At 35.5% G+C, this 15338-nt stretch overlaps 1 protein-coding gene and 1 long non-coding RNA gene across 11 annotated transcripts in view; one reads left to right on the top strand and one right to left on the bottom strand.

Annotated features, from left to right (window-relative positions):
* Positions 1-13448, bottom strand: part of LOC127515145 (uncharacterized) — a 46923-nt gene extending 33475 nt beyond the window's left edge. For 2 of the 10 annotated variants that reach the window (XR_007930764.1, XR_007930767.1), the window contains exons 1-3: positions 10830-13446; positions 2527-2626; positions 2240-2304 (exon numbers count right to left, since the gene is read on the bottom strand). This is a non-coding gene — a long non-coding RNA (uncharacterized LOC127515145). Of the gene's footprint in view, positions 1-765; positions 830-2239; positions 2305-2526; positions 2627-10829 lie in introns of all 10 variants that reach the window. The other 8 variants (XR_007930768.1, XR_007930765.1, XR_007930771.1 and 5 more) reach the window with 7 other exon arrangements.
* On the top strand, positions 8197-14816 carry tspan3b (tetraspanin 3b). Its single transcript, XM_051898476.1, has 7 exons — positions 8197-8544; positions 9519-9710; positions 9798-9872; positions 9967-10068; positions 10159-10311; positions 10389-10472; positions 13469-14816. Exons 1-7 carry the CDS (start codon positions 8482-8484, stop codon positions 13559-13561), a joined length of 762 nt encoding a protein of 253 aa, XP_051754436.1. The 5' UTR covers positions 8197-8481; the 3' UTR covers positions 13562-14816.
* The last annotated feature ends 522 nt before the right edge of the window (positions 14817-15338 follow it).

Here is a 15338-nt window from a genome sequence, read left to right as displayed (position 1 = left end):
CCATCTTTTGACTTTAAAACATGCAGCGCTCACATTTATTTAATGAAATTAATAATAATCACATTAGGGAGTATCGCGATTTGTTTTTCCATCCACAAAATATAAGACGCCTTAAAATGATCGTTTATACTCTTGTCATACTGTTTAAGGCCCTGAAGACTTTTAATGACCTTAAATTTATCTGATAAGCATGAGCGGAGTGGAATAATGAAAGTGATAAGCATGATTGATATTCAAAACGGTAAGCACGCGCTGCAAGAAATAGGCAGTTGTCTCCTTTACGCAGGAGCAGAACGGTGTGTTCAAATGCAGCTGTTTTGCACCGACGCGAGGCAACATCAGTCGGCTTTCATCAGCTCTAGTTCTTTGGCGTCTGTTTGGTGTGTGAAATTTTTCCCTATCTGTTCATATTTCGCCGCTCTAACTCAGTGAAATACTCACACGCAGCATTTCATTTAATTAAGTCAACACAGCAAATGATGTGATAGGCTACTGGTCACGGAACACGCAAATAACATTCAAATTTTACAGTCATAACGTGTGAAAAATATCAGTCGCAAATTAATATTTTTAGTTGCAAATGCGACCGTTTTAGGCGCAGTCTGGAGCCCTGTATTAGCATAACATATGGAGTGTCACATATTGTTTTGATAAGATTAGCCGGCCTCTCAGATGTACCCTACCACATTGGGAACCATCCAAAGCAATTAAAGTGGTAAACATTTGTCAAACACACATCAAGGTGTTTCTTTAGTGTAAGCTTACATTATGCAGTGGTCTTGTTAGTTCAGTTGATGTTGTTGTGAAACTGAAACTACCAACAGTATCTCTGCAAAGACAATAAAGTAACAAATCACAAGTAAACAGAGACAGATTCTAATAAATTGGCCAGGACCTGTTGTTCCAGAGATTACTCACACTACTCACTGAGACTAATTACCTGCTCATAAATTGCTGTATCATTCTCACCTAACTGTTTGTGCGTGGTAATTGTAATAATTTGCCTCATAGTATAACATCCCTCCAGGAAATTAGAACAGCATTTCATGATAATAAAGAGAAACATTTTGAGTATGGAAATATTTACTTAGCATTGTCAGTGTGAGCACAAGCTGATAAAGAAATACTGAGATTAATTAGTGTGTTCGAACTGTCCTCATTCAAAAAAGAAAAAATAAGAAACTTTATTTTCATTATACTTTATAGCTTACTTATATGGCTCAAAATCCTAATAGTGGAATGATCATTTTTCTTAACCTAGTTATTTTACAACATATTTTGGTATTAATTTGTGGGATAATACAACAGGAAAGACTGTTGTCCTAATACTTATATAAAAATCTATTCAGAGCCGTTTTCTTGCTTCAGTGAGTATAAGTAACAATGCTGTTGTGTACATATCTAAATGTCTAAAAATTGGACTTCTGAATAAAAAAGAGAAATGGGAGTGTCTCCATTTTTTGGGAGCTATTAAAACATTCAATTTTGAGATGAGGCTTAAAAACATTTTAACACACATTAAATGGAAGAAGTATGTCATGTTTTCACAGGTGGTATAAACAGATTCTGATTCAAAGTGACTTTTCCATCAATTACTTCCCCTGACATTTGGTACTTTCAGGGAAATTTAACAGCCTGTGAAAACTCTCTATTAACCCTCTGTAATGTGTGAAACACTAAAAAACAGGGTCAGCATTTATGCAACCATAAGGAGTAACTGGATTTATCATACAAAACATATGAAAAAAAACAACATTTTTTAATGCAAAATCATTAAATTAATTTCTGTTTTTGTTGGCCAACCATGCTGACACAGGGAGAACAAGCAAACTCCACAGAGAAAGGCCTTTTGGCTCAGCTAGGACTCGATCCATTGACCTTCTTTCTGTTTGCAAAGACAGTGCTACCAAATGAACCACTGTGCCACCCATTAACAGCTATTATTCCAGTGTACTGAACTAATGCAAGATGAATGATGTGATAAAAATAGTCTTCCTCTCTTTAAAGGTTGAGTTATCAATCACATTTAAATGATGTAGTTTTCTGAGGTTATATATGCATTGTGTGATGTGCCTTTCTACTTTGTAGATCAGAACCATTCACATTATCAGTCTCACATTTGAATCAATACATTTTTTTGTTGCCATGAAAGGAAATTTTATGATAAAATCCATATATTCAGAATCTTAAATCATTATTAATATTAACTTTAAATGGCCATCTACAAATTATTTCTTACCTCTAAAAATGATTTGATCTGCCTCTGCTGCCCTCACTGACATCTATAAAAGAAAAGTGCAAGCACTAATGCGAAGTGATAATTAGATAGTGTTTATCACATTCAGCGTCATAAAACATGAATCATTCTGCTTTTTTTCTTTCACACTTTAAAAAGTGTGTAAATGTTAAAAATGGCATGGGTAAGAGACAGGACAGGTTCAGGGTTACACTCTCTCTGCACTACTACAGCCTAGTTCTTATGTGGGTTATCATAAAGAAAGGTGTGAGGCAGGGGAAGGTTAGCACCTTTAAATTCTCAGCATTAATCAGCCATCATCTGCTTCCACACATCTGAGTTTAATGGCATGCCGTGTCCCTTGTGAGTCACTGGCCCATTTGTTTCAGACTGCGGAAGAAAGAAAAAAAAAATCAAATGCGTGTTCACTGGAGTCACATCATTAGGGTTTCAGGATGTCAGGCTATTGGGAAAAGAGGTGTCACTGGTGGTAATGGATTGCATTTTCACCTCCAACCCTTGGCAAGTTCACCTCACGTCCTCACCCTCTCCCTCCTGACCACAAAGTGTGAAGGAAACACCCCTCCTCCCACAGGGAAACTCATTGACTTCCATGAAAGGGGGAAAACTAGATGAGGAGAACCTGATATAAATCTTTCTTTTCTAAAAGTTGATTTCTTTACTGATGTACAAGCTTTTTTAGAGTAAGGCATGCCATTGACTCTGAATGAAAGTGACTCAATTAATACAAACCATAAAAAAAAAAAAAAAAAATGCAAAGCAAAAATTGACTCAAAAAGTATTTCACAATATTCACATAATGTCATAACTGACAAGTATTGGCAGTTTACCATTGTGTGATTTGACTCACTTTGAACCTGACCTTTTTGCATTTAACAAACATATGAATGATGCAAAGAACATAACATTAGCAATATTGATTACAATGGCGATTAAATTTGTACCATTCAAAAACACACACACTGGCCATTTATTATATATATATATATATATATATATATATATATATGATTTCTAACATTGTTTTGAACATTACACAGAATGAGCAATACAGAAAAATAATAATAAAAATAATAATAACCTACAAGGTAGGATAAAGTTCAACTAATAATGGCACTAAAAATTCAAGCCAAATGTGACAGGAACTCCCCTATCATTATTAGCATGTGATGTGAGTGTTGTCCATGGTGCTGAATGCTGCAGTTCACAGAAATTTGACTTTGCAAAATGTTGGCACGTGTTGGCAAGTGAAAATTACTTTTCCATAGGCTCTCTTATATTCACAACACGCGCCATATTTGCAGATATCGACAGCGCCGCAGATGTTCGCTGGACCTGAATGGAACGCAATAAGTCATTACCACACGACAGCCCATCCAGCCCTCCCATCCGCGCGATATAAAAACAACATCTGACTCCCCCAGTCCTAGTAGATGTACGCGCGTTGAGAGAGAGAGGATACACCGACAACGTTTAGAAATGTCCAGTTTAAGTGTAGCCAGTTTTTGTCACTGTGGATTCCTCACGTACCTTGTGCTGTTCTCTTTTTACATTTCAATAACGTCCTCAGTGAGCCTTGACTTGACTGAACTAAGAAACAAAGTTGCAAAGATCAAAGTTAACCCGAGAGGAAATTTATGGGCAACAGGTGAGATGCATACATGACTTGTTATTGTGCAACATATAACGTGACTTATAACTAGAACAGAAATGTGATTTGACACTTAAGGTCATTTTATGGGGAAGAAAAGTGTCGTGGACAGCGAACGCTTGCCGAACGAGGAGGACTCCACGATGAAAGCCATCGAGTCTGCACTGAGTCGCGCGGACCTCTACCAGGAGATGCTGAAGATCGCGCTTCAAACACACCTCGACTCGCCGGAGATCCGCCCTAAAGTTCCGGTAAGATCCGACACTGAATTGGTTATACTTTACTCTGGTCTGAAATGACTGATTGAATATGAGAGAGAATATTCTTCTGTTGTAAATACTTTTCATGAATAATGTGATTTAAATTAATTTGCTTGTTTGGTTTAAAATGTCCGTTGATCACAGATCAACAGTTGATTCATATGAACTGTTTCTGGTTGTTCTAGGTGACTGCAATATTAATGAAGATATTAGAAAGCTACATCCAAGACAATAAAAAATGATGATGACTTCCGTTGCCTGAAATCTTCAAAGGTTTAATTCACATGGAATTTGTAATTGCTTTTTCATCAACTGTAATTTGTTTCTTAACTAAACCTATTATCCACCTCCATGTCACAATAAATGCAACAAGTTATACTTGTATATTTATTTTTAGAATGTCCAGAATTGTATTATTTTTTTCAATAATTTGTATTAAATAAAGACTCAATTAGTGAAGTCAGTTGCTCCTGCATGCAACTACAATGTTAAAAGTGTCATAATTTGTATCTAAACCTTTATATTCAGTGAACAGTTAAGTGAATAGCATGTATGTGTTAAACAGATGAGTGGTTAGGTTTAGAGAACAAAATTCTTGGAGCTTACATTGATTATTAATGAGATTTAATTTGTAGAAGGTATTATTTAGACTAACAAATGGTGTTTTATAAAAACTAAAAAATTACATATATTGTACTTGACAGAAAACATTAGCAGGAAATTCAAGACATCAGTGAGGAAAACAAAACAATATCAACTAAAAAGTAATTAACCAAAGCACAACAGTATAATCTCAGAAAAAAATGCTGTTGAGGGCTGGGCTATATGGCCAAAAAATTATAACGATAAATGTCAAATCTTTATTTCTTTCAAATTTAAAGGCAGATTTTTGCTTCTGAGTAAAAGTTGTAGGAACCAGACAGTTATAAACTACTCTTTATTGTCAGAACATGACTTGCCAAACAGGTGAACATCTCACAAATTTGAGGTAGAATATTCAAAACATTTTTAATTTTTTCTACATTAAAATACGCACAAGTTAACTTATGTAAAATCCTTTTTCAGTCTTTTTTCCTTAACAAAAGAAATATCTTAGCTAATAGAAAAGTTAATTTTTTTAGTTTCTGCATGTTCTGACGGGTGATATTGTTTCAAATCATGAAACAGGTTTGTGTTGCCTGACTTTGATGGCACGTATCTTCAGCATAGTTTCCATTGCAGGCTGCAATATTAATATTATGTGTTTTGTCTCTTAGAAATGCGCATTTGTCAGTAGCTTGAGTTAGGATGCAAATGTAAATTTATGTTAATTAATAAAAATAATAACGTGTAAAAATTGTAACAACCCTCGATTTTATAGGGTAAAATGTAAATATCTTGACTCTTTGAGTTAAGACTTTTAAATGAACCATTGGTCATCCATAGGATCATGCATTTAGATCATGATCATAGGTAAAACCACGCATATAGGACCTCACTACCATTATAAAATGTAACTATATGGTATTTGTTATGAAAAACAATAGCCTATACATTTATATAGGCCAAATTATGCACAAATGCTATAGCTTAATAACAAAAAATACTGTAACTATATTCTATTATTTATTATTATACATTAATAATATGTAATAAAATTCTATATGAATATCACACATTTCTGCAACAATACCATGCTGCATTTAGTGTTACTACAGTAAATACATGGTAAATGATGGTGTTTTGTAGATTGAAAAGCCTTCTGACTGAATCGTTCATGGCACAATGTTTCTCTTGAATGTCAGTGCTGTTGATAATGTCAGCACTGTTTCATTTAAATCACAGAGACATTTGTTCTTCACTGAATTCAGGTGTTCAGGAATTCTTTATCATTTTATCGCCCAGCCCAAGATTTGAGTATCTGTTTACATTTTTACAAACATCACACACACAACAGTAGACAAGTGGAAATCTAAGACAAACCTCAGCAATACACTTACCCGGGTCAAAGATTTCATAATTTTTTTGCACAGCACAATAGGGGTGTAAATCGGACAGTTCATCACGATTCGATACAATATCGATTCTCATAGCCAGCGATACGATATTTTCCGATACCTCACAAAGTTCTGCGATACGATATATCGATCAATATTTCGATATTATGATAATATGTGCCTATTCTACACAACCAGTTACATTTTTATTAACTCACAACTGCAACCAAAATATATAACATAAACAATCATTTCAAAATTTCACATCCTGCACCCTGATTTGGACATCCACAAATAAAAAATTCACACAGTAATCTAATGAAAGCTTATGACATGATAACAGTCAAGAAAGCATTTTAGGCTTCTGTGCTAAATTGTGTAATGTCAAAAAACTGATAAACAAGGAAATATTGTAGGCATATATCGTGTATATTACATATAGGCCTATATTCTATAAAATTAAAAGACATTCCTTTTAAATGTATAGCGCAGCTTTTTAATGAAGCAACAACATATTATAGGTAGGACAGAACAAGACAGGCTATTAATATTCTTTCATTGTGCAAAAGTATTATAAAGGCTCCAATGCAGAGCGGCACAAAGCACTTATGCGCATCCCGTGTGCAGAATGATGCGCTTGAAGCAACACAGAGTCACAGCGCGCAGCGCTCCTACGCAGCAGTTTTTGAGCATTTTCTTTTAACAGTTTTAAATTTTAGTTTACTGTGTGTGTGAAGAACGATTCATAGCGCTCTATTCTCCAGTGCTGTGATCTAACAGACACTGTTTGAGATATGTGCGTGCTGCTTTTTGCAAGGCTTAAACACGAGCAAATTATAAACTTTCGTGAAAATTCAGCACTGGCTCGATCCGGACAGTGACAGTTCCATCTACTGTCCCGAGCGTCTTTCACAATCTCTGAAAGGTAGTTTAAACCAGAATGCACGCGTTGGCAATAATGCATAGACTGACATTGTGTAAAAATAAGGAGAGTGTTAAAACGAAGGTGCCTTTGAAATACATAAATAGCCACAGGTATCGATTTTTACGTGTTGCATCGATGCATCGTATCGTTTGACATTAGATCGATGTATCTGTATCGATGTATTGTTACACCCCTACAGCACAACTACCCTAGATTTAACATTACATTGACAAACCATCAAAATCCAAATTTCCAAGCACTTACAGCATGACACAGTTATAAATGTACAAAAATACCAAAATAGTACACATAAGAATAACGCAAGGTGAAAACGGACACATCGTTATATAATATTTTTCCTTGCCCTGAGAACCGAATATAGCCTATACTTATATAAACGTGTGCAAAGAGTGCTACCTGAATTACCAAATACTTACTGGTGCTATATATATTTATATATTATATATATAGGCTATATATATATATATATAATACTTGTACCTTTTGAGTCTGTTTCTGTCAATGTGAAAATCAGTTGACCGTAATCTCCTCTGATATAAATTTATTACACAAGCTCATTATCTTTAGACAAATACAAATGACAATAATTGTCTTTGACCTGACCTTGTTCTCCATGTACTCAACATAACACTACATCACAACATAATACTCTTTCCTTCTTCTTTTTTAAAAACATGACCAGATATCAAAAGAAATGTACAAATCTCATACATTAACAACAATGAAGAACTGAAATTTACATTGTAGGCTTATTTCAATTTTGAACTAGTCTTTTGAATTGAGTAGCAGTAACGGTTGTAAATGCTGTGCAAGAAGCCTGGATTCATTTTTTATAACAAGAAGATGAAGCTTTTTAAAATATATTTTGTCCATCTATTGTCTTCTGCTTGCAAAGAATTGGCCTACACATCATTTTGCCATTGATACCTATAACATATGAATCAGATGTGACCTAAAAATATGTAATTTTCTATGACTAAAGACTAGTACATCACTTTCATACCTGCACTACCACAACAAATTGTCGAGATGGGTGTGCAAAGTCTACCCATATAACCTCTTTTCCATAGGGGGCGTTTAGACTCGCTGTTCAATTCATACATTTTTTTTATATAGTTTTCAGGAGCACACGTTGGCGCAGTTTCTTAATGCCAATAGGACAGTTAATGATGTCCAAAATACGACACTGGACTGTGTATTATAGCGTCTGTCTGCCGCTCAGAGAAACAGCGAACAAATCGCTTTATTGAGGTCAGTGGGACACGTGACTGCCGCTGTCCAGTTGGATGCTCTGTTGACTAGCGGAGCTTGACAATCGCACGATATGCATCTGCTATTAACGTAAATTTCTCTCCCTGGATTAAAATATTTACTCTAACCTCAGCGTGATCATGGGACAATGTGGTGTTATTTCTTCGAAGACGGTTTTAGTCTTCCTAAACCTGATATTTTGGGTAAGTTGCCTACAGTACCCTATAATAGCTTGAATGCAGTGGTTAGCGGGCACTATGGCTCTGCAGGGAGACACGACCTACAGCGAATAAGCTGTTGTTTACAATCTATAATAGACAGGCTTTTAAAGAAATCTATTATGATTTTTGACTCAAAGCACCATTAAAAGAATCCAAGCGCTAAATTGCACCCGGTGAATTTCAATAGCTTTCTGTTTTGTCCTCTCTGTCATATTTGCAGATTCAATCTATCCATCTATCTATCCATAAAATAAGATCCATATATCAAATAGCCTCTAATATAAGATCCGCTAAATAAGATTCATAATATCTGTAATGTCTTACAGATATTATGCAATTGTCTTGCAATTGCAAGGAAAATCAATACTATAGGCTATGTCTTTATACAATATCGTTGTAGGGATTTATGTAGCAGGGATCATTGTAACACTTTTTAGGTTTTGTTTATCAATTCTGAAATGTGTAAAGCTTTTCTTTTCCTCAAAAATCTTTGAGATATTATCAGTCATCACCACTGTCAATTAAATTTTTATCTTAATCGAGTCTAATAATGAAACTGGAAGGCTACATGATTGTGACATCCATACATTAGCCTATATAATTGGTAATAATATATAATATTATACTATTTATTATATGTAATATATAAATATGGTGGATTATGATTAATAACAGTAAAATAATAACAGGCCTAGAGGCAACTGATACATTCAGACAGACATAAACAGTGCAGGTTGTTTGTAATATTGCCACTAAATTAGGCTAAAAAAACAACACTTGTTGGAGAGATAACTGCGTAAAATGATGCCTGATTTGATATAATGCAATTAAAATGACAATCCCAAAACAAAAATTACAAAAGGAAGACGTTTTACTCTCTCAAAACAGGTTTCTATAAAAGTTGATTGTCTGCAATTTCAGAACCACTAACAATATTTCTGTTGCACCCTTCCCAGGCTGCCGCAGGTATACTGTGCTACATTGGGGCATATGTTTTTATCACATATGATGATTATGATCACTTTTTTGAGGATATCTACACTTTCATCCCTGCCATGGTGATAATTGCTGTGGGCACACTTCTTTTTGTCATTGGCTTCATTGGCTGCTGTGCCACCATTCGAGAAAGCCGCTGTGGCCTGGTCACGGTAAAGTCTGACACCCCTCACTTTCACATATACAGTAGCTTTTTATTTGGAATCTTTCATGATTGCTCTTGTCTGATTTTTCTGCAGTTCTCAGCAGTGCTGCTACTGGTCTTTGCCACAGAGGTGGTTGTAGTGGTGCTAGGGTATATTTACAGAGCCAAGGTTAGAAATATTAAAATGAAATGTACGTGTGCATGTAGGTAGTTTGAAGGTGTCATTGTTAAAACACTGAAACATATTTCTTCTTCTCCAAAAGGTTGAGGCTGTGGTGAATCACTCTATTCAGAAAGTATATAATGAATATAAAGGCACCAACACAGACGCTCCCAGCAGGGCCATTGACTATGTGCAGAGACAAGTAACACCATCAGTTCATTTGTCTCTCTTTTTTCATCATTTTTTCCCTAATTCTCTCTAAACTTCTTTTCTTACAATCTTTCACTTTTAGCTCCACTGTTGTGGCATTCATAACTACTCTGATTGGATGAACACTCACTGGTTTATTGAGTCCAAAAACAATAGTGTTCCAGTGAGCTGCTGCAAACCCACCATCAGTAATTGCACTGGGACGTTAATGCGACCAGGAGACCTTTACCCAGAGGTAACACCCTCACACACATTCTCCTAAAGTCCAAAACTATTAAATGACTAACAGTATAACTGAACCTCTTGTTACAGGGCTGTGAAGTTCTTGTAGTAAAGAAACTTAAGGACATCATGCTGTATGTCATACTGGCTGCATTAACATTCGCTGCCATACAGGTAATGTAATGCAGTTGAGGCCAACCGTTGTCATACACTTTAGCAGTAAGTACAAGGAGTGTTAAATAATGGAAACATCTTCAAAGTAACCTAATTATTACATGGACATGAAAGATTGATTTTAAATTATTTTATAATCTTACCTGAATATTATATTAAGTCAAGACATAAATACGATGTACAAAACAATCGGCCTAGCATTAGCAACAAGGCTTCCTCTGAGGTCATTTTCAAAACATAACTGAGACGCTAGATGGCGCCATTTGTGTTAGAATGAGAGACATGAGATTGAGTTTGCAGTGTGATACTAGACATGAAAGTAAGGCAAATCATAACGGAGATAATAACAGAGCCTACCTTATACATTTGAAATCGTCGGCTATCCTTGGTGGATCCATTTGACCGTCGGACCCAATTGTTCGTGACACCGGCCGAGCGGTTTGATATAGTTGAATTTTTCACTTCTTAAAGCTTTTCCATTTAATCACAAGCACCCGTATTCGTGTACACAATACTGATTCATGACCTAAGGAGCTGGCTGAGATGAACCCAGAAGAGTTCATCTGTTTATCTGGATCGCACCATCAGATCACTGGTGTTGTAAAACGGTGCGGGCCCTTTAATAGCAGTTTCTGTTTTGTTTTTAGAGAAGAGTGAGAGGGAGGGCAGAGCGAACGTGTTGTTGCGACCGGAGCACTGTTATATGGCTGTACTGTTAATTGCCGTTCAACTATAGTAAACAATAAATCTTCTGACCAAATCAAGTTGTAATTTGTTTACTCACTATAGCCGCTGAACGAAGGGAAAGGGAGTTAACCCCGAAGTTTAAATAGAAAGCTACTTCGGCCCTGGAGCAGTGAAAGTCTCCCCTGTTATCTCCGACCACGATCAGGGATAGAGCAGGAACGGTTAACACTGGATTACTGACCAATCAGAATCGTATAAACGCTCTTTCCGCCATGAATGAATGAGGTAATTGAAAAAAACTTTTTAGCTCACAATTTTGACTTTTCCCCCTCGCAATTGCAATTTGTTAGATATAAACTCGGAATTGCGAGGAAAAAGTCAAAATTGTGAGATTAAAAAATCGCAACTACCTTATTATTTTTATTCCGTGGTGGAAACAGTTTCCATAGTATGCAGTGAGAGCTGTGCAGTAGCCTATCTGTTTGCTATAAAAACGTGTTTATTTAGAGTTCATTGCAGCCATTTTCTTTTTATTAGTTCTTTAATAAAAACATGGTTGAACATTTATGTACCCTTTTATTAAAGGGTTAGTTCACCCAGAAATGAAAATTCTGTCATTAATTACTCACCCTCATGTCGTTCCACACCTGTAAGACCTTCGTTCGTCTTCAGAACACAAATTAAGATATTTTTGATGAAATCCGATGGCTCAGTGAGGCCTGCATCGCCAGCAATAACACTTCCTTTTTCAATGCCCAGAAAGCTACTAAAAACATATTTAAAACAGTTCATGTGACTACAGTGGTTCAACCTTAAAGGTGCAATATGTAAAAATTTTGTCCGCTAGAGGCCTATTCAAAACAAAGGCGTAGCTTGATGACGCCAAGTTTGAGCGTGGGATCTTGGGACATGTGGTCTTCACCTCAACGGACGGTGCAAAAGAATAGGGATAGGACTCGGGAAGAAATCATGTTCATGGATGCGATTATTAACGTTATTGTAGTATGAAGCAGAGCAGGACCGAGTGTCGTGGGAGCTGAACGAGGCCGCTGGAGCGATTGCGCAACACACGCCTCACGAACAGCGAAACCTTTATTATGCCACAGTCACCGGCGCCGCTTCCGCTTTTCTGGTCATGAGTATGAGGTAATGCAGCTCTGTTTATCATATTAGATACATTTGAGAGTGTTGAAAATGATGTTATAACGTTACTCTGTGCGTTCGCTCGGTGGCTGCTGTGAGACACTTGTTTGAGACGCACTGCAATAAGCTAGATCGATTTTTAGAATATCATATTAAATGCTGGATGGCTTGTGTTGATAAATGGAATGTAATTAATTTTAAAACGTATTGTATGATGGAGAAAATTCTGTATTACTGTTATTAAAAATAAAGCTGCATCTGATTATGCTATGTTAGCTACTTGACAAAATAGTGTTTTTCTCTGAGGCATTGTAAAGCATGGTACTCGCAAAAAATCAAGAAAATGACTAAATGTGTTGCGCTATATAACAACAATTAATTTTCTGTCTATATCAAAACAGTTGTTGCTTTGTCTATTAAAACATGTAAATATTAAAGAGTTTTTGGTGTTTCCATGGTTTCAAAATAAAACCGGAAACCGAGGCAGAAAGAGGGGTAACGCGGGTATGACGCAATTGACAGGCGACTTCTCACACGTCCCAGAGCCTTGGTTAAAATGGCAATTTTCTCACGATTTACAAATAGTTGGAAACATTTGATATATTGTAAGTACTCAAGTGACCAAAATATATAACACTGGCCTAGTGGTTTTTGCACCTTTAATATTATAAAGCAACTAGAGAATACTTTTTGTGCACCAAAAATAACAAAATAGCGACTTTATTCAACAATATCTAGTGATGGGCGATTTCAAAACACTGCTTCATGAAGCTTCGAAGGTTTACGAATCATTTGTTTCAAATCAGTGGTTCAGAGCACCAAAATCCCATGATTTCAGTAAATGAGGCTTTGTTACGTCATAAGTGTTTCCAATAGTTCATGTGACTTTGGCAGTGTGATACACAATCCGAACCACTGATTCACAAAAATGCACAAAAAGTATTCTCATCGCTTTATAATATTAAGGTTGAACCACTGTAGTAACATGAACTGTTTTAAATATGTTTTTAGTAGCTTTAAGGGCATTGAGAAAGGGAGTGTTATTGCTGGCGATGCAGGCCTCACTGAACAATCAGATTTTATCAAAAATATCTCAGTTTGTGTTCGGAAGATCATCGCCCTCAATGTAACTGTATGTCTTGACCACAGTTTCCTGTTCTCTGCAGATGCTTGGGCTGCTGTGTGCATGTGTGGTCCTTTGTCGCAGAGGCCATGACCCTGCCTATGAACTGCTTGTCAGCACGGGTATAGATGCCTGAGTATTGCATGGCATCATGGGAATGGCTGGTCCTCCCAGCCAGTGTACTGTACACATTCAAACTAAATTAGGCTACCACTTTTCTACACTAGTATTAAATCAATACCTTTGTTTGACAAAAAAGAAAAAAGGAAAAAAAAAAAGAAAGCTTTGACAGCTTAAATAGCCTCACACTGGTTTGATTGTGAAGATAATGTTCCTAAAATTAAGAAGTATTGGATTGTTCCTTTATTTACAGCACTACTGATATTTTCCAGAGTCTGATGAGAAAAAAAGTCATCATTCAGTTATTATATTGTAAACATTTTACACTAATTGATTCCATGTGTCATGGTAATGTGATATTATTTTTTATTACAATTGTTTGTTAGGCCAAAGAAGCTCTAGACTGAAGTCACTGGTTGACATAGTTCAGATTTTTTTCCCTACATTATTTACAGTATGTGTTGTAGAAGTAATCCCTTGTAGTTATAATGAAGAAGAAAGATTGTTATAGTTGTGTTCATTTGAATTATTTTCAGGCAACTTTCCTTTCCTCTCATTCAGTGTTCACATTTACCTTTAGAGAAATAACATGATACAAACTAAAGCATCAAGCAGCAGCATTAAACTTGCAATTAAAAACAAGGTTGCATAACATAAAGTGCAAATTACACTTGCAGTCAAGTATTTGGCAGTAAAACAATCAAAAGTGTAAAGTCTAACAAAATAATTTATTGTATTTGTAATACAGAATTGAGCTTTTGAAAATTCACTAAAAATTACATTTTTTTTGCAACTTTTGTGCAATGCCTGGGAACAGGAAACAATTATTTGCTTGGCTAAAACCTGAGTTTACATCACTGAATAGTGAACAGTGATGTAACTTAGAGTATATTATCTCTAAAAAACTAATGATTATGTATACAAAAATGTACATGACTGTTTTATAGCGTGTGAAGATAACCTTTCAAATGAACCTTTTAAGCATCCTTGTCCATTGTAAGAGTGACATAGTGTCCCTCTTACAAAGGGTCAAAAACAAAAGGGTCAAAAACTCATAAATGTTCACTGACGTTAATGCTCATTCATTGCTCACAATGTTCACTGGCATGAAGATACTCATGGGTCATCAGCACATGACACATTTTTACAATATTTGACAAATACATGCTTTTCATTTTTCCCAGCAGAATGCAGTATAACAATGTCTATTTCAAAGTACTGTAATGTATGTTGATCTGGTTCAATTAAATAAATCACTGAACCTAAAATGATCTATTAAGTGATTGCTTTTTTTATACATTATATTGCTTATTAAAATTAAAATAAAACTCAGAAAAAAAAACATTTAAGCATGCTGTCTAAAATGTGATTTTCATCTATTGCACACGGTTCCTCTAAAAGCCAATCGACAAAACAAACTCGGGCTTTCTGGAAATCTTTTGCGCATGACTCAAAAAAATTGTTTATTGTTGAGTATATTTTTCAAAACAACTGATCTTCAAATTATCTTTGCTTTAGATACTGATCTAGTATATACTCAGACTGAAAAGCATATAGCTTCTAAAAGTACAGCAAATATGACAAATACAAACTCACTAAATGTATAGTTTGAAAACAAATGTATGTTTCAAAGTGATGTATCTTCAGGTGTTTTTTTCCAATTTAAACTTATAAACGTATAGCATATATGAGACATACAGAATGCAAATACAGGAGCATAAGCATTAATTCTACATAAATTGTAGACATTATGTTGTGCTAATTCACTTTGTTTTTAATTAAAATAAAGGGCT

The sequence above is a fragment of the Ctenopharyngodon idella genome, chromosome 7 (assembly GCF_019924925.1).
Source record: "Ctenopharyngodon idella isolate HZGC_01 chromosome 7, HZGC01, whole genome shotgun sequence".
Taxonomy (NCBI): domain Eukaryota; kingdom Metazoa; phylum Chordata; class Actinopteri; order Cypriniformes; family Xenocyprididae; genus Ctenopharyngodon; species Ctenopharyngodon idella.
Note: the sequence above shows the minus strand (reverse complement) of the source record. Positions and strands in the feature narration are given on the sequence as shown.